The 26,802-nt window shown below is 40.5% G+C and overlaps 2 protein-coding genes across 2 annotated transcripts in view; one reads left to right on the top strand and one right to left on the bottom strand.

Moving 5' to 3' along the window:
* DNAH8 (dynein axonemal heavy chain 8) overlaps window positions 1–26,802 on the top strand; it is a gene marked incomplete at its 3' end in the record, with an annotated part of 299,195 nt that overhangs the window by 229,620 nt on the left and 42,773 nt on the right. The window contains exons 79-84 of the mRNA XM_084228672.1: window positions 1,733–1,806; window positions 3,789–3,941; window positions 4,321–4,476; window positions 12,552–12,668; window positions 14,735–14,836; window positions 22,991–23,151. Of these exons, the coding sequence (XP_084084798.1) occupies window positions 1,733–1,806; window positions 3,789–3,941; window positions 4,321–4,476; window positions 12,552–12,668; window positions 14,735–14,836; window positions 22,991–23,151 (763 nt within the window). The remainder of the gene's footprint in view (window positions 1–1,732; window positions 1,807–3,788; window positions 3,942–4,320; window positions 4,477–12,551; window positions 12,669–14,734; window positions 14,837–22,990; window positions 23,152–26,802) is intronic.
* Window positions 24,488–25,024, bottom strand: LOC311167569 (actin-related protein 2/3 complex subunit 3; the record flags this gene model as incomplete). The annotated part of the gene is made up of 1 exon (XM_084228673.1): window positions 24,488–25,024. The coding sequence occupies one exon, from the start codon at window positions 25,022–25,024 to the stop codon at window positions 24,488–24,490; it is 537 nt and encodes a 178-aa protein (XP_084084799.1).

The following is a 26,802-nucleotide window of genomic DNA, read 5'->3' as shown; positions in this document are numbered from 1 at the left end:
AGAATTGTAGACTTACTTATATTAAAAATTATATATATATATGTATGAAGTAGTAAATAGAAAAACTACAGAGCATCAACAAACCAAAAATATCTTGTTTGAAAAGATTAAAAAAAAAGACAAATCTTGACTGATCAAGAAAAAAGGAGAGAAGACTAAGATTAGTAAAATCAGGCATAAGAGAAGGGCATGACTATTAACCTTACAAAAATAAAAAAAGATCAGGCTGCCTGAACAAAAAATAGTTCTTCCTTTCAGAAGACGTATTTCCGAAGAATTAAAAGGAGAGGTTGTGTCTCATAATCACATTTTAATAATTTTTGTCCCTGTCAAACCCATCCCCCCTCGTCGATCTACTGAATATTTCTGAATTCTTTCAAAATAACAGGGGTTCAGTATCTCTTTGTAGGATCAGAAACTCTTCCCACTTCAGTCCCATTTCTGCTTTTGTCTCCTTTTGTAGGTTATATGGAGTCTTCTCCTATATACCCCTGGTAAAGGTGTCTCCTCCCCATTCACAGGGTGTGGGGAAGATCTAGCTTTGTTTAGTAACCTTTGACTTAGTGCACTTTGTGATTCCCCAAGCAATGCTCTCCCATCATCTGTGGGCACCCACTGCAAAACTGCTCCCTGTGACCCTGAACGTGCAAATAATCCCTACTGTTGCATCCTGCAAACCCTGGTAGACTCTCTGGCAATTAACTACATGGCACCTTTGAAGCGACGTGTCCTGACAACTTATCTGGTTCCTCACTTACTTCCCTGTCCACCCTGTGAAGTTCTCCAGTCCCTTGTAGACTCTTTTGCTGCTCCCAAACCAATTTTGTTTGCTTAACCGCAGTGCTGGGTTCATTTTCCTGAGGATTCAGGCTCGTGCTGTAGGGCAGGGTAAGAGCACACTGTGGTGCGCAGTGTCCCACTCCACTCATTACCCCAGCCTCAGTCTTGTCTCTTAAATTCAAGAATGCCCACAAAGACTTGCTCAAAAGATAATTTCCAATTCCAGTTTCATCGACTCCTTGGGTTTAGTGAACTCATAAGGCAGGGCACAAACACGGTGATCTGCCTGGGACATTTGACCCTCATAGTGACTTCTCCCTTGAATTAACCTCACTTGCGATCTTGGAGTATTCCCACCTTCTCTTCACGCTCCATTACAAGGTGGTGATTTCATCTGTAGGGCAGTCACTCCTGAATGCTGCCTTCATAGGACGAACCTGTCTCAAGTTCCATCTTGGAGAGTGGACAAACACCCAAACAAAACCAAAACAGATAAAGAGAAAACACTGCAAGCCTGGCATCCTGAAAGAATAAAAGGGCAATTAAATTTTTACTGAAACATCTGTAGAACATCAAAGGAAGTCTAATCAAACAAAACATATGGAAAAATTCAAAAATCCTCTTTCCCTGAGTTCTGATGAGAATATGGTAGCTGCCTACCCCCAGTTTTTCTTCTTATTGTCCCTAAATGCCCCCCAAACTCTCTAAGAGGCCAACCTGGTGCATTGTCTCTCTGCTTGTCCTGACCTTTCTACGTTGGGCCTCCCTCTTGCTGCCACATTCATTATTCTCATCAATGCAACCAAAGGCTACACCTGTTTAAATATCAAAAGCACCTTCTTAGAAGTCAGGAGAGAGGGAGGGAAACTATGATGCCCAGAAATTCATTTTTGACCCAATCCTGTTACAAAATTCTAGGTTTTACCATGGTGAAACTTCTCTTGTGTTACAGAATGTAGAACTGTCTCCATGGGGCAGGGACAGGAGGTGCATGCGCGGAAACTGATCCAGTTGTCAATGCAGCAGGTAGGCAGCCAGGGTTCCTGTTCCTGAGGCCTACGTTATTCCTCTGGTCATCAGGTCTACCTTGGACACCATTGATGGAGGAAGCACTCCCTGATGACCCTCCACCACAGTTTTCTATATTTATTTGTGTCTATATAGTCAACCTTGGTTACCGGTGCATATTAAACCTCAAGCTAGTTTGTTGACATCCTCACAAAAAGTGAGTTCTGTTTTCTATAGTATATGTTCCATTTTATTTTCACTAAATATTACTTTTGATAATTTGGCAGGCATGCTTTCTGGTTTTTAAAGATGCAGCTTTAGCAGTCTTGGAAATTCATGATCAATATTAATGGGTAGTGCTTAAGACGCGACAGATTGAGACAGTTAAATTTAAATTTTTGGTCAAAGTTGACTTATTTTTCATTAATGGACAGTTTCAAGCAAATAAGAAATATTTTAGGATGTTATGTTTAAATATTGATAATGGGTTTTATTGAAAATTTCAAGTAGATAGAATGTTTGAGAAATGTTCTCCATCACACATAATAAATACACAGAACATTAATTTTCTAGAAATGCCTGGTGGATAGCAATTTCAGCTATAACAAGAAATTGCACCATTTATAAAAATAAAATAAGATCTTGGTTTATTTTTAAGCTTGATCTCATGATGTCTGTAGCAACTTTGGTATAGCTATTCCTTGGAAATTAATGGCTGGAGAAGGTTAATGGGCTAAAACTCTGTTTGGGTCATCAAATTTTCAAACTAGTCATTAATTCTCAAGTGTCCTAAGCCTTAATCTTTATCACATAATTAAATTCAATAATATAATATATTTAATTTAGATATATCAAAGCAATTATATATAATTATTTTTACTCAGATCAAATGATTCACTCTGTCAAATGATTTAACAATTTAACTTTGGGTCTTAAATAATTTTTTTACTTTCAGCGAGTGAGAAACTTTTAAAATTAACTACTGTGTGCACATTAACCTTCTTTGGAATACTAGCTTTTATAACTTCCATGTACTATTTCTCAAGCTGAGATCAATATTCACAGTAGTAGCATTTTCTGAAAAAAAAAAAAAAAAAAAAAAAAAGTCTTTGAATCCACATTGCCACTTGAGAAACACCAGGTTTAGAATAAAGCTCACAATGTAGAGTATAGAATGGGAAGCCAGACAGCAGCTGGGTCCATGATGACATAGACAAACTGTGAAATCCACCTTCCTGTAGACTCCCTACTTGTCAATGTCACCCATCCCATTTGCTATTTAAGCCCTTCAGAGTTGCAGTTTCTCTGGCAGTGGAAGGAATACTCTACAAGCCATACCATGTATTTATTGCACTCAATACTTTGTAGCTATATATTTATCTGTTCTCATTATCCAAGGATATAAAAATGCTATCTAGTTAAAAAACTATGTTCTCATAGGCCTGCAATGGTTTTGTATCATTTATTGTTAAAGTATTTAGATGCACTTAATAAGTTTCATGACTTCAGGAGTATATGGGGAAAGTGATGATAAAGAATAAGATTTAGTATTATAGTAGTAAACGTCACCAAATGTATTGTCTCCAACTTTGTTCACATAAAGTGTACTCTGAAACTGGATGACCTGGTTTGTGACTAAGTCGGTTCTGATTTACTTCAGGCAGGAGTTTGTCGCATAAGCCAAAATACCCATTCCTACCGCTAGATGGTGCACACACTGTACTTACACAGTTTGACTTCAAGTTTTCATTTCTGCACACTTCTGAGCAGGGGTGGCAAAATACAGTCATTTGGAGCCCACTCAATTCCAAGGAGTCAGTTTGTACCCGTGGTAGAAGAAATGACTGCACTGACATATAATAATTTTATTAAAAATGTGTGCTCAGAACAGAATATTGACATGCCCTAAACCAAGGTTAAAAAAAAAAATGTACATTTTGTTTTATTAAATTGTAGCCAGAAAGTTGCAAGGAGCTAATGTGAAATGTTTTTGAGTACAGGGTGGCTGGGTATTACTGCAAAATTGTCACCTTGGCCTGGAATTCATGGAAGAATTGCTAGAGACATTAAATGTCACCGAAGCCAATGATGACTCTTTCCGAGTGTGGATAACTACCGAGCCCCACGATCGATTTCCAATTACATTGCTTCAGGTTTGTTACTATGAGATAAGTGGCTTTTCCTTGAGAATTATACCAACAAAGATGGCCTAATTGACATTAGTGAAAAATGGAAACATAATAAGGCATTTTGATCCAGTAGAGTATGTGTTGCAAAATCTTACATTATCATTGTCAGAATCTTGATTATAATCATCAAAATTACATAGCAGATATTTCCATCAGAGAGTTAAAAAGACTTGGTGATATGTCATTGGATTTCAGCTCTGGTGAATGTCGTTAGTTTACACAGTGCTGAATTCCAGCCCACATTTAGTGTACTGTAAGCACTGTTCTCTGACATATTATAATTTCTATTTTATCCTTAATAACAATTTATCAAAACAAAACTACCATTTGCTTTTTACCACAGACTTCTCTCAAATTCACTAATGAACCACCCCAAGGCGTTCGTGCAGGTTTAAAAAGGACTTTTGCTGGAATTAATCAAGACCTTCTGGATATCAGTAACTTGCCGATGTGGAAGCCCATGCTGTACACCGTGGCTTTCCTCCACTCCACCGTGCAGGTAATCCAGGGCTCAGTCTGATGCTCCCGGGATGAGGGTGATACTGCGCACCTCAGAGGGGATGCTCACTTCCCGCTGCACCCTCTGCTCTCCTCACCCTGCTTTTTTTGTTCCTTTAAGGCACTTTCCCCACCAGGCACAGGATATATTTATTTCTGTTGTAGAGGTGTCCTCCCACCTGGACCTGCCTCCACCTGGGCACTCGGAGTGTAAGACCCCAGAGGGCAAAGGCTTTGTCCTTTGCTAACTGTCAGTCTCTGTGTCATCTTGGCCCTTCCTTGCCAGTGCTCAGTAAATATTTGTGGGCAGGACAAACAGTAATTTAGATAGAAGCATGGTTTTTGAAACAGCCTGTGCTGACTGAGAATGTTACATCCATACATAGTATGACATTGGTATCATACAACCCCATTTCATGGTAGGATTTCACCATTTTAAAGATGAGGAATTGGGGACTGGGAGAAGTTAAGTTCACTAGATCTGGGAACCCAGCTCTGCACTCTGGTCTCAGAGGTCTGGATGTTCTGGCCCTCCTCCCCACTAGTGAAAGGAGAGCAGGAGTTGAGAAGGGGAAACGCCTTGGTGACCTGGATGGCTCAGGCTATTTGCTATTTGCTTTTACTGTCTCATTACTTCCATAGCAATATGGAATGTGGAATATTTAACAGCTTTATGGCCTCCCCCCCTTCTATATTTGAATTTTGTATTCTGTTGTCTATTTCAAAGCAACTTCATTTTAACATCCTTGATTTCACAGGGAGATAGAGTCTCCTTTAACTTCTTCCTACATTCCTTCCTGCCCTTAGGCTGGAGTGAGAACAAAATGAATGAACTAGCTGGCCCCTGGAGTCAAACTTTAGCTGTGCCTAGAGGCCTACAGAGCTTCTCCTAGTCTCTCCCTTCCCTGTCCTAAGGTGGGGGCTAATTTGGTGCTCACCCCAGAAAATATGGGGCATATTTGTCCTCAGGTTCAGTGACCTTAACACTTTACCAGCTTCCATGCTGCCTAACAGAGAGGGCATTTCTCTGCCCCCAACCCTGGGAGAGGTAACATGGGGTTAAAAGCTTTGTGGGTGGTTATTTTTACTAAATTCCATTGTGGCCTTTGGATTGTAAATTACAGCTTTCAAGCCACAGAAGCCTATTTCATACATTCTTATCTGGGAATTGTTCTCTTTGCTAGACCTTATCACACTCTACTACAAATATTGCTTTAACTCTGTTATTTAATTCCCAATTCACAAATAATGTATTTTATGATTCTGTTCCCAGCAGTGATGATTCAACTCTTCCACCACACTTAACATGGGAGAGGACTGGGGGTATTTTCCATATGGTCACTGCAGCAACCTATGTTTTAGTCGCCATTGTCCAAGTGCTAAACAGAAGGGCAACAAGACCTCAGTCCAGCCAGGGGGCTAAAGTGTACTGGCCCTTGGCAGCACATACATTTGTGTTAAAGCAGAGAAAAATCTCCACTGCCAGGGGTATGATGCTAGCAAAGGCTTATCTATGGGAAGAAGAGGTTGACTCTTAAAACCTAGTCCTTCTGTGCTAGAGAAGTGCTTCAGACACTCTAGAGACCTGGTCTTCGGTACTTGCTGTAAAATCAATGAACTACGTGAGGCTGGTCAAGTGATGTTGCTAGTAGACAGAATGAGGGGCACCCTTGAACTCCCAAAACTGCCTGCCCTAAATGGGTTCTGCCTTCTGCTGCATAAAGACAAAATACTCTTAGTGCATAAGACTTTAAATAGCAAAAAACTTTAATACAATTAATATGCAATAGGGAAAAGAGAAATAATATATTTAAAATAGTTTCCCCATGAAACACCCACCCAAAGTTACCCATCCCCTGGTGGGTAAATGCCCAGCCAAACAGGGGTGTTGCAAAGCAGGGCCACTGAGACCGGAAAGCTTGCCACAAGTCTAAGGCCCCTTTGGTGGGAAAAGTGGCAGAAGGGGCCAGGCAAGTGTGGACAGAAAAGCACAAAATCAAAATGCAAGTCAAGATAAAGGCTCCACTGTGAGCCTCATCCATGTCTGTTTCAAGTGTCTCCTTCCATGTCTCCCAAGTCCCTTGCAGTAGTCCGAGGCTGAGCAGCAAGCATGGCTTTCTTCTTTGCATGTCTCTCTCTACTCCACATGCCTCCTCCAACTCTTCTCTTCAACCCCCTCTTCCTTCTTCCATTTTCCAGCTTTTTTTTAGCTTCCCCTTCCTGCCCAGCTCCACATATCCTTAGAGTGGGACAGGGAACCAGGAACCTCCCATTTCTCTGGGGTTTACATTGTTACAATGTCCAGGTGAGGGCCTCTGTTTCCCAACCTGCCAGCTGAGCAGCAGAAGGACACTATCTTTCAAGACCTTTCAAGATTGTCCCATTTCTCACATTCTGTCATCTAGTTCTATGACAATACGGGGATATGGATAACCCAAGCATTTCCCCTGTCTCGTTTACCACCAATTTCAGTAATGTTTACTGTGATATTGCCTAAATATTTGACTTGGACAGGATAGTGTCAGTTTAGTAGAAGAATTCAGAATTCTTTAGGACTTGCAGTCTTGGGCCAGCAGCATCCTCATCACTTGGAACTTGTATGAGATGAATCTCAGGTTCCAGCCCAGACCTGCTCAGCAGAATCTGCACTGTGCTCAGATGCACAGGAGATTCATGTGCCTGTTCTAGGTTGAGGTCCAGGTACTCTAGGACTTGATAGATTGTGACTACGTTTCCCCGTAACTTCTTAATGTTGGACACAATAACTAAACACCTGAATTGTAAATTGATCCCCCCAAATCAGCAGAAGTATCCTTTGCTTTATACAAACATAATGTGTATACCTTATTCCTACAGCAACTGAAAAAAGAACAGGGAATTGACTCATGTCACCTCATCTGAATTTCAGAGGTGGGGGAGATTTCTTCTTGGAGCTCACACATAAGAAAGCAGAACTTAGTGATAAAAGGCTCCTCACATAATTTCTCCTATTGATTGTGGTTTGGCATTATGCCATCAACATACGCTCGCTCAGGGGCACTGTGTATTATATAGACCCTTCTCTTGCTGCAGAGAACAAAAATGAATGGCCCTCCTCTTCTGTAAGGAGGAGTACATCCAGCTGTTCAAGGACAACCTGCCCCCCAAGGACGGTGTGGTTTGTTTTGTGGCTGACGAGGGAGCAGGCTTATCCAGGAGGATGGTGAACTGGGTGCTTCCCTGGGAACTTGCATAGAAGCACAAGGCAATTCTGCACTGAGGTCTGCTTGCTCCAGACTCCTCCTGGCTTCCCTCTCCTCTCTCCAGGAATTCCCCATCTATGCAGGCCAGGACTCTCCTGCAGCAGTGCTGCTCTCACTCTGGTCTGGTGATGGCCTTTGCTAGCTGCCCCTCCCACCTTCCTTGGGGAGTCTTTCATTTCCAGCACCTGGTGATGCCTCATCTGCATTTGGCCACTACTCCCTGAGAACTTTTCAATACCTCGAAGATGACTCTTGAGGGAAACTCTCTTATAATCAACATTATCTCTTGATCGTTTTCCTGAACCTCTAATGTAGCATCACAGGGCAAGCCCACATTCACCCTTCAGGATTTTATTTTTAAATATATCTTCCTCCAAAGTCTTGGCTTTTTGAAACTCAATAATTACATTTGTAGTCTCCGCCATGCCCTCCACGCCTGCTGCAGAATGGCAGGATAATATTTTCTGGATTTTTCTTACTGATGGTCAACGTCCCAGTCTTTGTTGGAGCAGCACATTGCACCCAGTGAATGTCCTAAGCACTAGCTCTCAGCTATTGCCTGGGCCCCAGAATCCCTGAGAGCAGCGGGTGTAGGTGTATGTGCGATGTTCAGTCCTTTTAAAAGCTTCCCAAATGATTTCAATAAGCAGCAGGGATTGAGAATAATTGCAAAATAGTCACTGCCCTAAGAGGGGATCCTTTAGCCACTTTCACATTTTTCTTGTAGTTTGGATTTTCCACTATCACCTTGTCTTGCTCACTTTGTGACCCACATTTGGTATTTTTTTAATACTTCTACTCAATTCTGATCTTTTTTTTTTTTTTTTTGTAAAAAATAGTGGATAGGAATTCTGAGGGTCTGCAGTGGCAGTTGCAAACTTGGAAATTTTATCATGGCTCTTAAAAATAATTTAAATATTAGGTAAAAATGGGCATAGCAACAGAACTCAGGGAGTTCCACTATTAGCAATTCTTCATATAGAGAAGTGGTTCCTTCTTCAATATTTCATTTTCATTCTCAAGTTTGAGTCTTGACAAACACTCCCTTCAAATTTAATAGTGTATATAAAATTCTTGCCTCTGGGAGGCATGATCATAAAGTTGAAATGTCTTCAGAATAATTACAATAATATGATGCAAGTTTTAAAAAGTCTTGCACCTTGCTCCATATTGTTTCCCAGTAGTTCTGGTCATTTTCCATAATTATTTTTACCAATTATAGTTTCTGTTCTGTTGTCTAATATGGATTATATTTTTCATTTTATACTAACTCCAGTTATTAAAAAAATAATAGGGCATGATCTTCAAAGGGAGCCTTGTTTTAAAAATGCAACTGATGTGATTTGCCCTGGGCTGTAGGAGGTAGAATTGTCGGGTTGAGTTGGAAATAGCTTTGGCATCATTCAAATGATGACTCACTGGAGCAACTTTTCCTCAGTGTTCTAGAGAAAGGTCCAAGTTTTCCATGTTTCACTAGTAGTCTGGTGTTTTGTATAATATTCACAATAAAAAAGAAGGAACCATGCAGGCTAAATTAATCAAAGAGTAGACAAGTCTTCCTAAACTCATCACTCTCTGATATAGTGAGACCTAATAATGCCCTTATGTGGCATCGGTGCTAGCTCTTTACTCTGACAGTTGAATCTTCCTACTTCCGTCCCTGACTCATCACGTGAGCATGGAGTTCCGCCCCCTCCCGGGAAGCTACCTGCTGCTGCAGTGGCAGCGTGGACCTGCAGCCTCCTTGCTTTTGCATCCATGTCTTTGCTTATGACCTTCGCCAGGCCTGGAAGTCCAGTCTCTCTTCTTTCCAAAGACCAGTTTTCATTTCATTCTTGCCAGATGCCTCTGACTGATTATTTCCTTCATGGTTCATTCCTTTCTTTGCTTTTTAATTTATTTTTTATCTTTTTTTTTTTTTTTGGCAACATTTGTTTACAACACTATATATGATTTGGGGAATAGGTTCACAGCTAGTCGGGTGTAGGTTTTTATCACACCACACCCACAGCCCATAGACCTTCACCAGAAACCACTGAGGGGAGACCCTCTCCCCTCTTGTTCTCCACCTCCTCTGTTCTTTATTTCTAAGTCTTATTTTCTCAGATAGGTTAAAACTTCTTGAACACACTTTAATAGCTTTCTATTGTATCACATGGGACTCATCCCATCACTTTAAAAATACTAACTGTACTGAAGAAATGCAATGTTTCAAGTGAGTTTGACAAAAGCTTCTGCTTTTGAGCTTCCAGTGATTTCTTAGGTCCTGATAGTTTGAATCTATCCTGGTAGTATCACAATGTGATAATTCAGGTGCATGGATTTTTTCTTTCTTGTTATTTAGAGACCTCAGTGAGGTCAAAAGATAGGAGGAAATGAAATGCCTATGTTTGTGAAAGAAAAGACTCCCACCAAGATTTTCTTTTTCTCCCCCAATGTGAGCTAAAGAGTCTAGATTTTAGTGAACCAATCTAAAAATGAGTGTTTTAAATGAGATGATGGCAAATGACAAACTAAAGCAAATCTCAGCGTTGGGGCAATTTTCCAAGAGCACGTTTTAAGGAGCAACTAAATTGCAATTGCTCGATGCATATAAATGGGGGTGTTTCCATAAAGTCAATTTAGGCAGCGTCAGTAATTGGGAAAGAAGAATTATTCTTCATTCAGTCTCCTGTCTAATTGAACAGTAAACTTTAAAAATTAAGTCAAACCTAGTAACACTATTTTAGATTTGATTTTCTGTTTAAGAAAATGGGGAAATACTTGTGTTTCACAAATAAGGAGTTAGCATTCTTTTCTTTGAAGTCCTCATGATGGAAGAAATTCCAAGAAGTGAAGGGGTAAAGAGGATGCTTTTTCATGTTAATCTCCCATAGAAACTACCAACCAACCCTTGCTCCTAGAATGACGTGGAAGAAACTCACCTCAAGTTTTTTGGGATCCACTCAAGAAATTCAAAACCTTGTGTCATCCTTGAAATGGGCTCCACAGGGGTTGAGGGGGAGAATGCCTTTCATTCTGATAATAATCAACTATTGTTTATTAGGCAGCCCACCATCCTTCGCCCCAGATGCATTCTTCCCCAACATTGTGCACCCCTCAGGTACAGGTGCAAAATGAGAAACAAAAATGGGAGACTCTTTTTCACTTCAAGGCTCAAAATCTGATTGCAGTACCAAATATTTCAGCATAAAATACATGAAACAGCTAGAAAAGCAGATCATGCTTGCATGAATGTGGAGACCAGAAGCAGAAATATATCAGGAGAAGCTGACATCTTTAAGATCCATGCCCCTCTTCTAGAACCATGGATGAAACCCATGTGTCTCTCTTGTCAAGGTGCCTCAACTCTCCATTCAAGGTTGAAGACTGTGTTTCCCAGCTCCTGAATTTGCAAGTCTCCCTAGTTTAAGCGCTGATTTGGATAAACTCTGGAGAGCAATTTTGATTCCTAGGTGTGGATTCCTGGGAAAAGAAATCCCAGGCAGCTTGTCCTCCTCTGATAGAATTAGCCAATAGGGGTGGGAATCTCACCATACAAATGTCTGCTGCCTTCAGTTGAGCCTAAAGAGGTATAGGTCTAGACTAAATGGTAGTATTTCACATCTAAAAGAGTCGTTTGCCCTCAGCCTGATCTCCCCAGGCCAGAACTTCTCATGGTTTGCTTAATATTTTAAAAGCATATCCTGAAAATCAACAATTAAAAGCTTCTTGTTTTTCTGAATTTATTTTTTGACTTGTCCATGAACTTGTCCAAGCTAAAATACACTTAGATTCCTGTAATTGGTGGTATTATTCAGGAGCTATTACAAAGCAGCTGTAGAAGGAAGGATCGGAATGACCTGTGAAAACTGTGTGTGTGTGTGTGTGTGTGTGTGTGTGTGTTCGCGCGCGCGCGCACACACTCGTATATATGGCTGGAGAAGGCTGAAGAGAGAAAGGAAAGTTAGTAGGTATTTAGAGGTAGAGAATCAGAATTACATCTTCCCATCGATGTACAGGGACTCTATTCTCCATATGGGTCCTCAGCTCAGGCACTGTGATCAAGGCCTTGGAGTTGACATGAAGAAATCACAGGACCTTCTTAAGGACTGTTTTGTGCTAGGGCAAGGAAAATTGCTCATCTATGTGATTTGCTAGGTGATCAGGGCCTGGATCTATAAGTTCTAAATCTTATACACCTCTAAATGGCTCCCAGAACATCAAGGCAATTGAATCACTTGAGCTGAGCCCAGTTTAATTATTTATGGGTAATTTGGCAATTTGAAACAGCCGCTGTTTTAGAGGAGTGAGCAAAGGAAAGCAATGTGAAAATTGTAGGACAGATGTGTCATATTTTACAATGTATTTCTTCAGTTTTCAAAATCTGAATCTGCAAGATTACAAAAGGAAACTAGCTGGGAATCTTAATGCACTTGAGTACTTAAGTCATTCAACCTGAAAACAAAAAGTCAAACCCTTACATTTTAACACTTGAAACTTTTGAAAGTCCAATTTAGAGTAAAGGAAGTCATTTGACAGATATTTCCTGAGTACTCACTGTACTTTTCTGCGTTGGCATTGGAGATCTAAACTTTTTTTTTTCAGCCTGAGAACTCCAATTTGTCAAGTTTCTGGCACTTTGTCCTTGTAAACCATCTGACTGTGGAGCTATGGAGTAATATTTCTAATGATTTATATATTCAAATGAATATACGATTCTCTTGTGACAGTGTCACTTATTTTGATACCATCCCTTAATTTTATTGTAGATTATGTTTTAATAATAATAATAATGAAGCAATCAGCTCTCTATAAGTTTAAAATCTCCCTCAATACTTTTGCTGTTTTCAAGGAGCGGCGCAAATTTGGCCCTTTGGGATGGAATATTCCCTATGAATTCAATTCTGCTGACTTCACAGCCAGCGTTCAGTTTATTCAGAATCACCTCGATGAATGCGATATTAAAAAAGTGAGTGAAACTGCTTCTTGTTTCTATTTTTATTGCTATCCTTAAATCAAACCTCCACAGCCATTTTGGTCTATGATATGCAATGAATGTGCTGAGGCGCCCCCACCTTCCCCAAAAAAGGACTGTTGTGCAGTTAGCTGGTGCAGCCCTGTCCACTCACAGCCTCTGCCCACAGGCGTGCTTTCAGACTCTCTCACCTCACCGCTGTGTCCCCCAGCCCCCACCACTCTCCCTCACAGACATAACAGAGGCAGACCACGAAGGAAGAAACTCAGTGTGCAGCTCTCCCTATCACGCTCAAGTGTCACCCTGCACCTCAAGAGGATATGCACCAAGAATCAGACCTCTGACCAGTCAGTCATCTCCTCTCACTTCCCCAAAAGTGAAAGTGTTATCTCCCAGCCCATGTGAAACTTCTTTTTCACCTTCCGTCACATCTTGACTGAAATGGGACTTTATGCATGTAAATAGCAATCATTTCAAATAATGGCCATTGACCAATGTACAGCACTTCACATTTTAACAGAACTGGCATGTACAGGGCCTCCTTTTTATCCGTTCAGCTCTGGGAGGTGGGTACAGGAGGAATCGCTGTTATCCCCAGTTTACTGATGAGGTCACAGACAAGAGAGAATAAGGGTCTTCCCCAAGATCAAAGAGCTTAAAAGGCAAATCTAGTCCTTTCACACACAAAAGGTTGAGAGTCTGGTTTTTTTTTTCTATGATCTTGAGCAAGTTAATGATCTCAGAATCTGATTCCTCATTTGTAAAATAGCTGGGGTTTCTGTGAGGAATACGCGAGTTAGTGTGTGTGAAAAAGTAGAGTGTATGGTGAAAACAAGGGCCCAGTAAGTGCCCGCTTCCTACTATTTTTTCCCCTTTCTCCCTTCTTGTAGTAGATCTTGAAAATAACTATAGATATGACAGTATCAGTGTGGTGATGGTGACCCATGATAAATTTTTTACCTGGACAAGTGGGAAATCTAGAGTCAAACCATCAATTTTCCTTAAAATTACAAAGTGATATTAAATTAAAAGTATGACAGTTTAATGAAAAGTTGTATCACATGGGTTCATATTCTGTATTGATCATTTTGCTTTATACAAATAATAGTTAACTTGAAATAATTCCTTGAAAATTAATGAAGGGCCTCCCTGGTGGTGCAAGGGGTTAAGCACCGCACTATGAAGCAACCCACAGCCTCTGCAATAGGAGTTCGATCTCCGGCCAGCCAGGGAGCAACCCACATGGTGCAGCAGACCTCTGCTACCCCCCTACTGCTCCCCTTAGCAGTGTATTTCAGTCAATCTGCCTGTTCTGTTCCCCACTCTGTCTCTGGTGAATCCTCTCACCCCCCACACCTCTGGCCTCTACCCCAGTTCTTGTATGCATAAATAAATAAATCTTTAAAAAAAAAGAAAGAAAGAAAATTAATGAAGCTGAAAAATAAAATTTTAACCAAAAGAAAACAAATAAAAATCAAGCATCCTTCTATCCCAAATGTACTGGATTTTTTTTAATAAAAAATTTAAAAACTATTAATATCTGAAATGTATTACAGTATAATATTGCTATGGAAATTAATACTTCAGTGTAGTTATAGCTCACAGAGTGAGACAGCAAAGGATTGCATTGTAGAAAAATCTTGCAAATGAATAATTGAGTTGTTCTCATACTGATTTCGAAAATACATTACTAAAAAAGCATATAAAGCGTTGATTACTTGATTTTTCTCCTTCACTCAATGTGACTTTTTCTTCTTTAACAGCTTAGTATTACTGTAATGTGTATTATAGGTGATTAAATCCACAGAGTGAAGCATAGTCTTTTCCCCCTATTTTAAATAATCAATGAGCAGTGTATTCACCAATGTTGTACAGCAGATTTGTCTTTGAACAAACCATAGCTGTTCTAGTCATTTAGTAGCAAAATTAATATAATGAATAATTTTATAAGCAGTCTAGCTATGGCTTTCTTTTCTAGAACTTTCCTCTGTGGAAAGACCTGAGATGTCTAGAGTCATTTGGACTGACAATGAGTAACTCTCTTCTTATTTTTCATAAAGGGTGTATCATGGAGCACAGTTCGGTACATGATTGGAGAAGTACAATATGGAGGCAGAGTGACAGATGATTTTGATAAACGTCTACTTAATTGCTTTGCTAGAGTAAGTCAATTGAGAAAAAAGATGAAGACACATTTCATTTCCTTTTAAACAAGAATAATTTTTTTTGGTAATAGGTAAATCAAACTTAAGGGAGAAAAAAAGTATAAAGAGGAGTTGCTGAAAAGAATCAGCCAAAATAAATGAAACCAACACCAAAAGCAAAAGCAAACCAACTAGCAATGTACTTGTCTAGAACAGAACAGCAGTCAGCTCTCACAGACCTGAGAATCTTCCCTGGACAGAGAAGCTGCTCATGCCCAGGGTCCCTCCCCACAGCCCCGCCTCTTTGTTCCCCGTTCCTCAGCGCCTCACCTGTGAGAAAAACGCTGGCTGTAATTTGTAATTCCACTGCCTCTTTCTCTAGGTGCAAGTCTCCCGGTAATTTCAAGCCCCCAAATAAGTCGATAAAGGGAATGAATCATGATTTGAGACCTCATTTCTAACATTAGAACAGACAATTGAAAACTGATGAAGTATTCATTTTTTTCTCTGTGCCCAGAAATATCCACATATATCACGTTGGTAAACATTTCCTTCACCATTATGGCTTCCACAGCAAAGATAAATAGTGTAAATACATACACCAGACTCAAACCCTGCTTAAGAATTTTACATGTTACAGAGGCAATATACATTTACCTACAAGGGAAGTCAGATAGGAATATTTTATGGTACTTTGAATTCCTTATATTAGGCTCTATATTGTAATTCTGTTTCAATGATTCCCCCCACCCCCCGTAACAAAATTAAAACCTCACTGACAAAGCACAAGCTGTGGGGACATTTTGGTAAACTGTGGGGTCATCAGAAAATGGATTTTTCTCTTTCAGCCCTTACTTAGCTTTGTATGTTTTTCTTGAAGCTGTATGTGGAAAAGGTGACTGATAATAAAATAGCCATAAGGATGTGTAGAGCTGAAGCCCAGTTGCTGATTATTAAACTGGCACAGTCCTTCTGTGAAAGCAACTGGGAAAAACTTAACTGTTATTAAATATCCTGGGTAGATAAATCTCAGAAAACTTCTAGAAAAGCTCAAGAAACCTGGTAGTAAGCACACACTGTGCCCAAGTGTGTAATATGAGTAATCTGATCCAGAAGTCCATTCCTGGTTATAGAATCAGAGCAGGTCTCAGACGCATCCATGGACATGTGCAAAGACAGTATTCATAGTATTGTTTCCACTTTGAAATTGGAGGTGACCTAGAGGTCAGTCCCAAGGAAGCTGATAAATCAGATGTTGTGAACTCCAATCATGGAATACAATGCAGCACTTAAAAGAAATGATCCCTGTGACATCATGCAGAGATTTAGACACGTGGTAATGAGTGCAGAGCTTAAAAAATTAAAATGCTGTCTATAAAGTAATACCGGTATATGTATATTAAGCAAGGATAGATATTCAGTTACATATATCAAGTATATTTATTTTTATTTTTTTAATATTAATTTTTTTAAAATTTTTTACATCATTGTTAATTTTCAAGTGTATTTAAACAGATGCCCTGTAAGGAAAGGAGACTGGGAGTGGATATCAGGGAATGAATGGGGGGGAAATGGGCCCAGACTCATGAGCAGAATTAAATAAAGGAGTATGATAGACCCAGCTCTGCATCTGCAGTTCAGAGGAGGGAATAAAAGATGTCTAAGTAAGTATATCTTGTGTCAGAACAATTGTGAAAGTACCTGAACTTGGAGTTTCAGCCTTGGAGGCCGAGAGAAGTGGTTAGATTGTGGATAAATTGTACAGATGGTGGCAGCAAACTGCTGAGGGCAAAAAAAGAGGGGGGAAGGGACCACTCTCACTTTGACCCAAGAAATTGGATAGAAAATGGGACTATTTACAGAGAAGGGAAAGGACTGAAGAAAGAATGAGCTTTATTGTCTGGGAGTGGAAATTGAGTTTTGTTTAGGTCAAATATTTTCTGATTACTTTTTAGGTGCCAATTAGATATTCAAATGGAGTGGTCCAAGTTTGTAAGCTCCAGAAAGGCAGGCAATGCCTGATCACACATTGCCAAATTCCCAATGCCTGGAATAGAAACTAGCACATAGTAGGTGGGATAAGAGAATGAATGAATGAATGAAGATGAACAAGGCAATTGGATTTACAGGCTGAGAGCTCAGAGCTAGAGAAAAAGATTTGGAGTTCATCAGCATATAGATGGTATTTTAAATCAAGATATTAGATGAGGTCATCATATAAGAAGAAAGTGTAGAAATAAAAAGAAAAATAAAACTAAGGACAAGGCCCTAAGTACTTTAATGTATCAAGAAAGAAGAAAAGGTCAACTGGAAGAGGTCAGGGAAGATGAGTAAAGGGAATTGACCTTTCCTTACCATTTGTCTGGTAATTTCCTTTTTCCACGACTATCACTTATACTCCCTTTGGCTCTTTCTCCCTGACCCCTCTCTCTGAACCTCAGAAACTTTATTAATGACTGCTAGTTGTTATAAGTGTTTTACTTTCTTAAATCATCCACTATGTAAATGTCCAGTATTTCCTTTGAACTCCTTCCATTTTGCTATAAATGGCAATATTTTGTCTTTCCTAGTGTCTGAATAGTATTCCACAGTATAAATATACCACATCTTCTTGATCCAGTCTTCTATCAGTGGACTTTTTAAGTTGCTTCCATGTCCTACCTATTGTACATAGTGCTGCAACAAATATAGTGGAGCCCACGATGTTTATAGGGTTTCACATTCTTCCTGTAGATGCCCAGGAGTGGGATTGCTGGGTCATGTGGTTTTTCCATTTTTAGTTCTTTAAGGTAAATCCAGATCACTTTCCAAATGGCTGCACCAGTTTACATTCTTTCCATATCTTCTCCAGCACTCTTGGTGAGGATTTGCTTTTAACATATGGCATTCTCCTGGCTGTGAGATGGTATCTCTCTGTGGTTTTAACTTGCATCTCCCTTATTCAAACCAATGGTGAACATTTCCTATGTATCTATTGAGTTTCTGGATGTCCTCTTTGATGAATTGTCTGTACACCTCTGCTGCACATTTATTAAGTGGGTTGCTTGTTTTTTTTTATTGTTGAATTGTATACATTTAAAAAATATATCTTGGGCCTCCCCGGTGGTGCAGCGAGTTGAACGCAGGCTGTTCGCAGCCTCTGCAGCATGGGTTCGATTCCCAGACGGCCAGGGAGATACCTACATGACATGGCAGACCTCTCCTGCCTTGCCTGCTGCTCCTCTCAACAGTGTATTTCGTCAGTCTGCCTGTTCTGCTCCCCACTCTGTCTCTGGTGAATCTTCTCACCCTTCCATGCCTCTGGCCTGTACCCCAGTTCTTGTATGCATAAATAAATAAATCTTAAAAAACATATATATCTTGCATATTAACCCCTTGTTGGTTGCATTTGCCTTGTAAATTTAAAAAAAACTTTAAAAATATGCAATTTAGCATAATACTGAAAATATCTTAAACATAAAGATACAGCTTAATAAATTTCTTCAAATAAGCATAAAACATTTCCAGCACTCCCCAAACTTCTTGCATGCCTCTTCTCCCTTATAACTTCCCATACCTTCAAGGTAAACACAATTCTGACTTTTATAGTGCCCACCGAAGTGGGCACTCCTTCATACTGTCATTTAATTTTATTTGTTTTCAGTTTTATATAAGTGTAATTGTGGAGTATGTTCTCTATTGTGTCAGACTTTTCCCCACTCAATAATATTTTGTGATTCATACATGCTGTAGCATGTAGCAATGATCATTATACTCATTTTCATTGCTGTATAATTTTCCATTGTATTTTATTGGTGGAAATTAAGCTTTGTTTCCATTTGGAGCTATGATAAATAATGCTGCTGCAAATGTTCTTGGGAAAATTTCTTGGTGCACATATATGTGCCTTTCTGTTAAGGATGGAATTGCTAGATTATATAGTTTTGTGGAATTTCTGTTTTAGTCGGTCACGTCATTCTGGCTTCTAAAGTGATCGATCCAATTTCTATATCCTGCAGAGGTTTGTGATACCTCATTTGTCCACGTCCTCATCAATACTGGGGATATTAGTCTCTTTAATGTTAGCCATTCTGCTAGGTCTATAAGAGTATCTTATTTTGGTTTTAATTTTTATTTCTCTGAATAATAATGGAATATAACTGCCTCACAAGTTTATTAGCTTTTCTTATTAGTGACGTGCCTATATTTCTCTTGGGTTGTCTGTTTTTTGAAAGAACTTGACTTATGGTATTTTGCATATTCCATAAACAAGTCCTTTGTTGATTATATGGTTGCAAATATCTTTTTCCACTCTGTGCCTTGCCTTTTCATTCTCTTATTGGTCTGCTGATGATTAAAAATCCTTATTTTAATATACCCACTATAATTCTTTCTATTTCTTTATTTCAACCTTTCTGTGTCATTGTGTTTTAGATTATCTCTTATAAGTAGCTTGAATTTTTATACTCCATCTGAGGGTTTCTATATTTTAACAAGCAAATTAATCACTTTCCTGTTGTAATAATTACTGCTATGTCTTGACATTTCTACTATCGAATTTGATAATTTTCATTAGCCAGGCTTTTTTGGCCTTTTTCCTTCTTCTTTAAAAAATATATTTTTATTTTTCTCTGATGGTTGAAAATGATGTATTCTAGTCCTTACATTTCTAACAGAATTACTTAAGTAAAAAATCTCACCACATCTTACAGACTTTTAATGCTGAGCCCTTCTGGTTTATAATTTCCATATGGTTGATGTGGAGATTTTGGTTCCACCTTATTTTTACCTCCTGTTACTCACCTTAACAATAACCAATGGTGATTATGTTTACCAATACATGTAGGAATTATTTTGCTCACCATCCTCACCTCCTGCCCCTCACCTCCTGCTAGAAGGAAGGCAGCCCATTCCTGATGATGGGATGAACACAGGGACTGACACTGGTCACTGTGATGGGGAAGAGGAGGTTGTTCTCCTTTGTGCCTCTGTTCAGAGTAAAATAGAGATCTTCATTGGCTGAGGGTATGTCAGTCATCAGCTGAGGGGAAGACAGATGGGTGTGGATGGTTGCCTTGGGGAGATGGGTGTGGATCATTGCCTTAGGGAGTGGAAGAGACCTTTGTGATCTTAATCCATGTATTCATCTCCCCCAACAAGACTGTAAGCCCACTAAAATAAGAAAGGAATCTTCTATATATACAGGTCTCTGTATCCCTTTTCTCTAGCACCTAAGGATACACCCAATACATGTGCTGATGATGATAAACATAATTTAATCTCTGCAGATTGAGAGTTTTATGTGCCTGAGGTTAAGCCATCTAAAACAGAATAGATTGGATTGAATTTTTACTGACCCCAGAGCACAACTGGTCTATTTTATTTTTCACATACCTTTATATTAGCTTTAAAGAATATTCTTTGACTCTTTCTAAAAACTAGAGTTCAAGAAAAGTGCTGACTAGCCATTTATCTTAGTCGTTTTATCTTTTAACATTTGCTTTATTGAGATTGCCTTACCAAAGTTGGTAAGGCAACAATTTGCTGGCAAAGCAAAGGAGATTTCTGAGAACTTTTTTTTTAAGATTTATTTTATTTATACAAGACCTGAGGTACAGGCTGGAGGCGCAGGAGTGTGAGAGGATTCACCAGAGACAGAGCAGGGAGCAGAACACGCAGATGAACCAAAAACACTGCTGAGGGGAGCAGCAGGTGAAACAGGAAAGGTCTGCTGCGCCATGTGGGTATCTCCCTGGATGGCTGGGAATCAAACCTGCACTGCAGAGGCTGTGGACAGCTTCACAGCACTGCGCTCAATCCGCTGCACCACTGGGGAGGCCCTGAAACCTCTTTATTTCCATATCAGAATGATCCAGCTCTCCAAATCACAGATGAAAACTGCTTGTAGTTGATTGGTTACCTCAAGGCTGACCTGGGGCAAGGAGAGAGAGGGGAAGAAGTTCAGACTGCTCCACCTTCAGCTTTCAAGAAAGGCAACTCTTTCCTTTCACACTAACATGCCTTTCTCCTCTTCTACTTCCCCTTTGTACCCCAACATTTGGGGCTAGTCAGCTGATACCAACCTTCTCCTGGAAACCTAGACTGTCCCATACTCTGGGCCTGGACTGGGCCTAGAGAAACACACCTAGGCCAATACACTCTATCTTGCAGAAGCACCTTCTGATCCAGAAGCACCTTCCAACCTTCTGAGCAAGCTTCTCTGCTGCTTTCACCCTTGTCATGTCATCCAGAATGAGAAGCACCCAGCTGTGTATCAGTGTCTTCAAACTGGAGCCTCTTCTCCTCTGATTTCAATTTGGGGCTTGTCTTTGAAACCCTGTTTGTTCTTTTTTTTTTTCTCTCAGCATCTTGTGGAGTATCTCTCCTAAACCCCCAAAATTGTAGGACCTTATTGACCGTGGAGGATGACTGCTTATCTTTGTAAAATGCTTTCCAGAGTTTCCTGTAGTAATTTTATATAGACCACAAATTCTGTATTTTGACTATACCCCAAGATGTTCTCTAATTTGGTGAAACTCAGTATTTGCGTGTTTGTGAATCTAGCTATTAGTGTGCATATCAATAAAGGTAATGGAAATTTTGGAGGAAACTTCATTTTGCTTTTATAGACAGATGTCATCTGGCAACACAGAACTCAACATAGAAATTTGTCATCTGTGTAATGAAAGCCCCCTGGCATCTGCCTCCCTAGTCATCCACTAAAAACATAATCTTCCTAATTAATTACCTTGATTATAGCCCTGTTGGCTTTAATAAATTTTACCTGCTCCCTACCACTTAAATTGAGCACCAGTCATCACCTTGACACCCTCAGCCATCCATTATATAACCTTGCTTCACTTTTCCTGCCCTCTCTTACCACTATATGACATTTACCTTAAATTTCACCATTTACTCAACCTGCTTCATACTCTTCACAGTAGTTATTCTATGCCTTTGCTTGTGTGTTCTCCCTAACCACAAAGTCTTCTGTCAAAATCCTACCCTTCAACACTTATCTCCAAATTCACCTCCTTGATAAAGCTTTACCTGACATCCACCTATTCTTTCTTCCTGCTTTGAGCCTTCTTAGTATTTTGCTCATTGTGCATGTCCTCTGGCTTTTACTTTCTGGCATTTTGTATAGTGCTTATCATGCAATTGCATCCTGTTCCCATGTGCAGCTCAGTGCCTTGTGCAAAGATGTTGGATAGGACAGAACTGAGGTGAGGGAAGCAAGAGAACCAGCATACAGTGTATTTCAGTGTAATGACTCCACCTAAGAGAGCTAGAAGCAAGAAATGGAGGGAAGGTACTAAAGAAAGTGTGACCAATAGAAGTAAGGCACAGTCCCCATCTCTTTTTGCATTGAGTCCTGGGGTGATTCAGACATCCTGCTGCATTTCTACTCCTCCTGTCTTCCCATTATTTCCCTCCCTACTGGGAAAATCACTGCTAGGCACTGAAGTCATTGCCTCAACGCTGGCTCATAGGCATTCAGCATTATTTTTCTTCCCTCTTCACAATAAGTCTATTCACACCAAGTATATATTTGTTCTCTCACTGTGACATTACAGATAATCAATTCATATGGAATGACAAAAGGATGTCTTAAGGCGAACAACAAGCTGGTCGGATACATTTGTTTCTTGTGGTCAGGGAGATAACTTAATTAACAGAGGGAGTTCTCCACCCCAGGGTGGGAGGAGGCACTTGTAAGAAATTTTCCCTGACTCCTGACTGTATGTGGAGCTCAGTGCTGCTGTGAGCCGCCCTGAGCACAGACAGGCATAGACCCCTGGCGTCACCCCATTTGGGGAGAAGGGAGGTGATGAAAATGCCCAGATACACACCCTCTCCCCACCACTCCCCCGGTGATGCAGTGTGCTCCCACTCTTCAAATACAGGATCAAGGGTTGACAATCACTTGAGCAGAGTGGGCTTGCCGGGTGGTTCTCTTCTCTTCACACTTAGAGAGTATTTTCTTTGGTGTTGAAGAAAATTCAGGCTTCATTGCTTTTATGCTGTGACCACATATGTGCTAATTATTCTATCAGTGGTTTTGTTTATATTATTCAAACCTAATATAAAAAGCTATTAACATGGAAATAAGGTGGCTCTTCCTTTTTTACAGTGGCAGCTTTCATTTAGTTGTTCATCAGTTTTATTTCATCTCTTTTCTCCCCCATGTAGGTCTGGTTCAGTGAGAAGATGTTCGAACCAACATTCTGTTTTTACACCGGATATAAAATCCCCGTGTGCAAAACCTTGGACCAGTATTTTGAATACATCCAGTCATTGCCATCCCTAGATAACCCTGAAGTCTTTGGGCTTCACCCTAATGCTGATATCACGTAAGATCTTGCAATTTTTTAATCTGAATGGGTCATTTGTAACTCAGCCTGGCAAAGACTGTGCATTTTTTTCTCTCTTAATCTCTTTCCTTTCCCTTCTTTTTCTTTCACTTTGAAAAATAGTGTCACTTTCTGTCTCCCAATTATAACTTTGTCACATCTTGGCCTGCCCTTGCCTCACTAAATCCTGATGCTCCCGAGTTTATGACAAAGTTAAAGCTTTAATTTATGCATTGAACATTTTTCCTCTGTCATATCATAAAACCAGTTGTGCTTGTTGATATTGATGCTCTCCATCGATAGGACTATACTTCCCCAGCTCTTTGTCTCTGACCTCAAAAAAATCCATTAAAAATAATGGTCATAAATAGAACCTAAAAGGGCCAAGAGGGTAGAAAAAGAAGGATGGAGAACTGTATTTCAGCTTGAGCCTCTCTTTTATGGCCTCCTCCCCTTACTTTTCACCTGCATCCTTCTGGCATTAACTGCCATGGTGGACACAGTGCCATGAGTACAGGAGCCTAGCTCATATACCCAGGCTGCAGAGAAAGTCTGGGGGTGCCGGCAGTGTGAGGCCCCTGCCCCATCACTGTGGTAAGAGAATACGAGTGAAGAGAGAAGAAAAGCGTCCAAGTCCCAAGCTCTTTTTCAAGCTTCCATCAGGAACTATCCTTTGAATCAGTTCTCGCCCCTCATCTCTCTACCTGAAAACAAGACCAGCTAACTCCACAGCAAGCAATGCAAGTCCCAAGCTGCTATTTTCCTTTGGGTCTCTGGCCCACAACCGGAAGATCACAGTGTTTATGTCCAGGAGAGAGGTTTCAGGAAATGGAAGAAACCAAGACAGCTTGGGCAGATGGGAAACTGTAATGACTGAGTAGGGGTGTGGCACACCTCTCTCCTAGTCTAGCCCCTGCAGCTGCAGTTGTTTTTATTTTTTTAAAGATTTATTTATTTATTTATTTATTTGGAACATTATAAATTTCTTTATTGTCAATTATGGGTAACAAGTCTGAAAATTTCATATCAGTCTGATATCCATCTTCCCCTCACTCAACCCCCACCCAAATTGTTGATGGAGAGCTTTTTTTTTTTTTTAAGATTTATTTATTTATGCATACAACTAATGGGATATAGGCCAGAGATGTAGGGGGTGAGAAGATTCACCAGAGACAAAGTGGGGAACAGAACAGGCAGTTGATAGAGAGCTTTTCAAGAAAAGACATGTTCACTTCTCCTTCTGTATAAAACTGCAAGATATAAATGCAAAGAACTGTGTACATCTTGCTGTGAAGCGCTGTCCATGGCTGACGAGACGGTGTCTGCTGGGCTGGCTTTACTGTCCAGGGCCTGAAAGGCTCTTGTTCATGAACTGTCTCTTCACAAAGCAAGTCCACCACTTGCTGGGTTTATCATTCTGTGGGTCAAAAACCTTCTCGCAGAGTCTCAATCCGGTCTCTTGCCTCAGCTGCTGTAAGTAGGCTCTCATCACTTCATCCTCCTGTTTGTTGGCAGGTTTGGCATAAATTGCATTTAGTGGAAACCCAGGCTCTCCGGGAATAGGGAAATTCGTGATTCCCAGCGTATACATTTCTTTCTCACCTTGGCTTCTGGAATTGCACTTTTGGAGTTTCTTTAGACACTCAGAAATATAGAGAGTGATATATATCAAGGTCCTATCAGCTTCGTTCTTAATTTCATAGTTTTTGAAGAAGACATTGGCTTTGAAGTAATAGATGGCTTCATCCACAGTATCTGTATCTTTTGTCTCTCTAGGGGCAGGTCCTTTGAACTGACTCCTGATAGGCAAAAGTGCCATGTTGCCAATAAGTCTGGTTTCGGGGTCCATGAGAGAAGAGTGATAAGCCGGCATCCTGGCGGCGTCCTGGTGTTAGCCGAGGGGCTGGTCGGGGCGAGCGGCACGATTTATTTATTTATACAAGAGCTGGGGTACAGGCCAGAAGTGCAGGAGGGTGAGAGGATTCACCAAAGACAGAACTGGGAGCAGAACAGGCAGGCAGACCAAAAGCACTGCTGAGGAGAGCAGTGGGTGAGGCAGGAGAGGTCTGCTGCACCATGTGGGTATCTCCCTGGCTGGCTGGTACTCGAACCCGCACTGCAGAGGCTGTGGACAGCTTCACAGCACTGCTCTCAACCTGCTGCATTGCCGGGAGGCCCACGGCTGCAGTTTTAACAACCCTGTCATGGGGTATGGATGATGGGCATGTGCACGTCTTAACTTCTGGTCCTCAGCCCTTCTCAGGCTTTCCCAGGTGCCAGGGTGCTCTATTCATCATCTCTGCACCCTGACACACACCTCCCCTTCTGCAGGAGAGTTGACCATTTTGCCTCTGCCACCCACAGGAATTCTACCTTCTCCATATCCTCTCATCTCTCCTGTGCTGATGCTTATCTTCAAAGAGGTGGGCATGACCCAGCAGCCCCATGAATGGACCCCATGGTGGAAGGTTGATGGCTCTTTGGTACAGGCTCTGTGGCTTAAAGGAATTACCATAAGTTAGTTGGAGACAGGAAAGAAGTGAAGAGATTAAAAAAAAAGCATCCTTAGGGATCCATTTGAGAATCAGACATTATCTAAAAAGAAGAACATAGTTTCACATTAGCTGAGTGTGAGTCAGACCACACTCTATTTCTATTTCCCTTCACTGTTCCATTTCCCTTTACTGCTCTGCTTAGAACCCCCCTCCAAAGCTCCTGTCTCATGCTGAGTCAAAGGCTGACAGTGACCTACAGATGACCTTCGAGACCCAATAATACTATCTGCCCCTACCGCAGGAAATTTGTACTTCCTGGGATGCTTTTCCCCCCTTACCCCCCAGATATCATTGTGTCTCACCTTATTACCTCTTCCAGTCTTGGCTTAAATGTCACCTTTTCAATGATATTTGAAAGGTGACATTTTCAGCACACAGACAACAAATGACCAGACTGAGGTCTGTGTTGCCAGAAAAGCAAACTGAAGTCTCTTTCCTCCTTCACCTTTATTTAAAAATCACATGCTATTCCCCTACTGCCAACCCAGACTTTATCTTCCTGGCCTGCTTTGTCCCATAGATCATATCACCAGCCAACAGACTTTATATTTACTTCTTTATTTGCTATTATGGATCTCCCATCGTTACACATGAGCTCCATGTTGTCTGTAACCTCTGTCTCTTTTCACTACTGGCCCCCAGGGCTAACTGTGCTTGATGTTCAGGAAATATTTGTTCAATGAGTCGGCAATACTCAGCTCTTCTAGATTATGAAGAATCTAATCAATGGGGATAACCTATACAAAGAACTCTTGAGTTATGGTAGTAGCAGAAAAATAGCCAATATGTGATAACACGCTTGTAAATTTGAAATGGAGGTGGTCCCTCATAGGCAGGTTCTGAACCTTGACTTCATTCTTGGCAGAAGCCCAAGGAGTCCAAAGAGCTTGTTCTCAGAGAATATGATCCTGCCCAGTACTATAGGCCCTACCAAGAAAGCATAAACCAAATTTGAAACCAGTTCACCCTGACTTAACAAGGTGGCACCTCCCTGCCTGGGTGACGACTGCCAGCTCCCAGAACTAGAAGAATCCAAAGAAAAGCAACTAATTGGGATGGAGCCAGTGTTGTGGAAAATAAGTGAATTTTTTTTAAA

The sequence above is a fragment of the Talpa europaea genome, assembly GCF_964194135.1.
Source record: "Talpa europaea genome assembly, chromosome: 2".
Lineage (NCBI taxonomy): Eukaryota > Metazoa > Chordata > Mammalia > Eulipotyphla > Talpidae > Talpa > Talpa europaea.
Note: the sequence above shows the minus strand (reverse complement) of the source record. Positions and strands in the feature narration are given on the sequence as shown.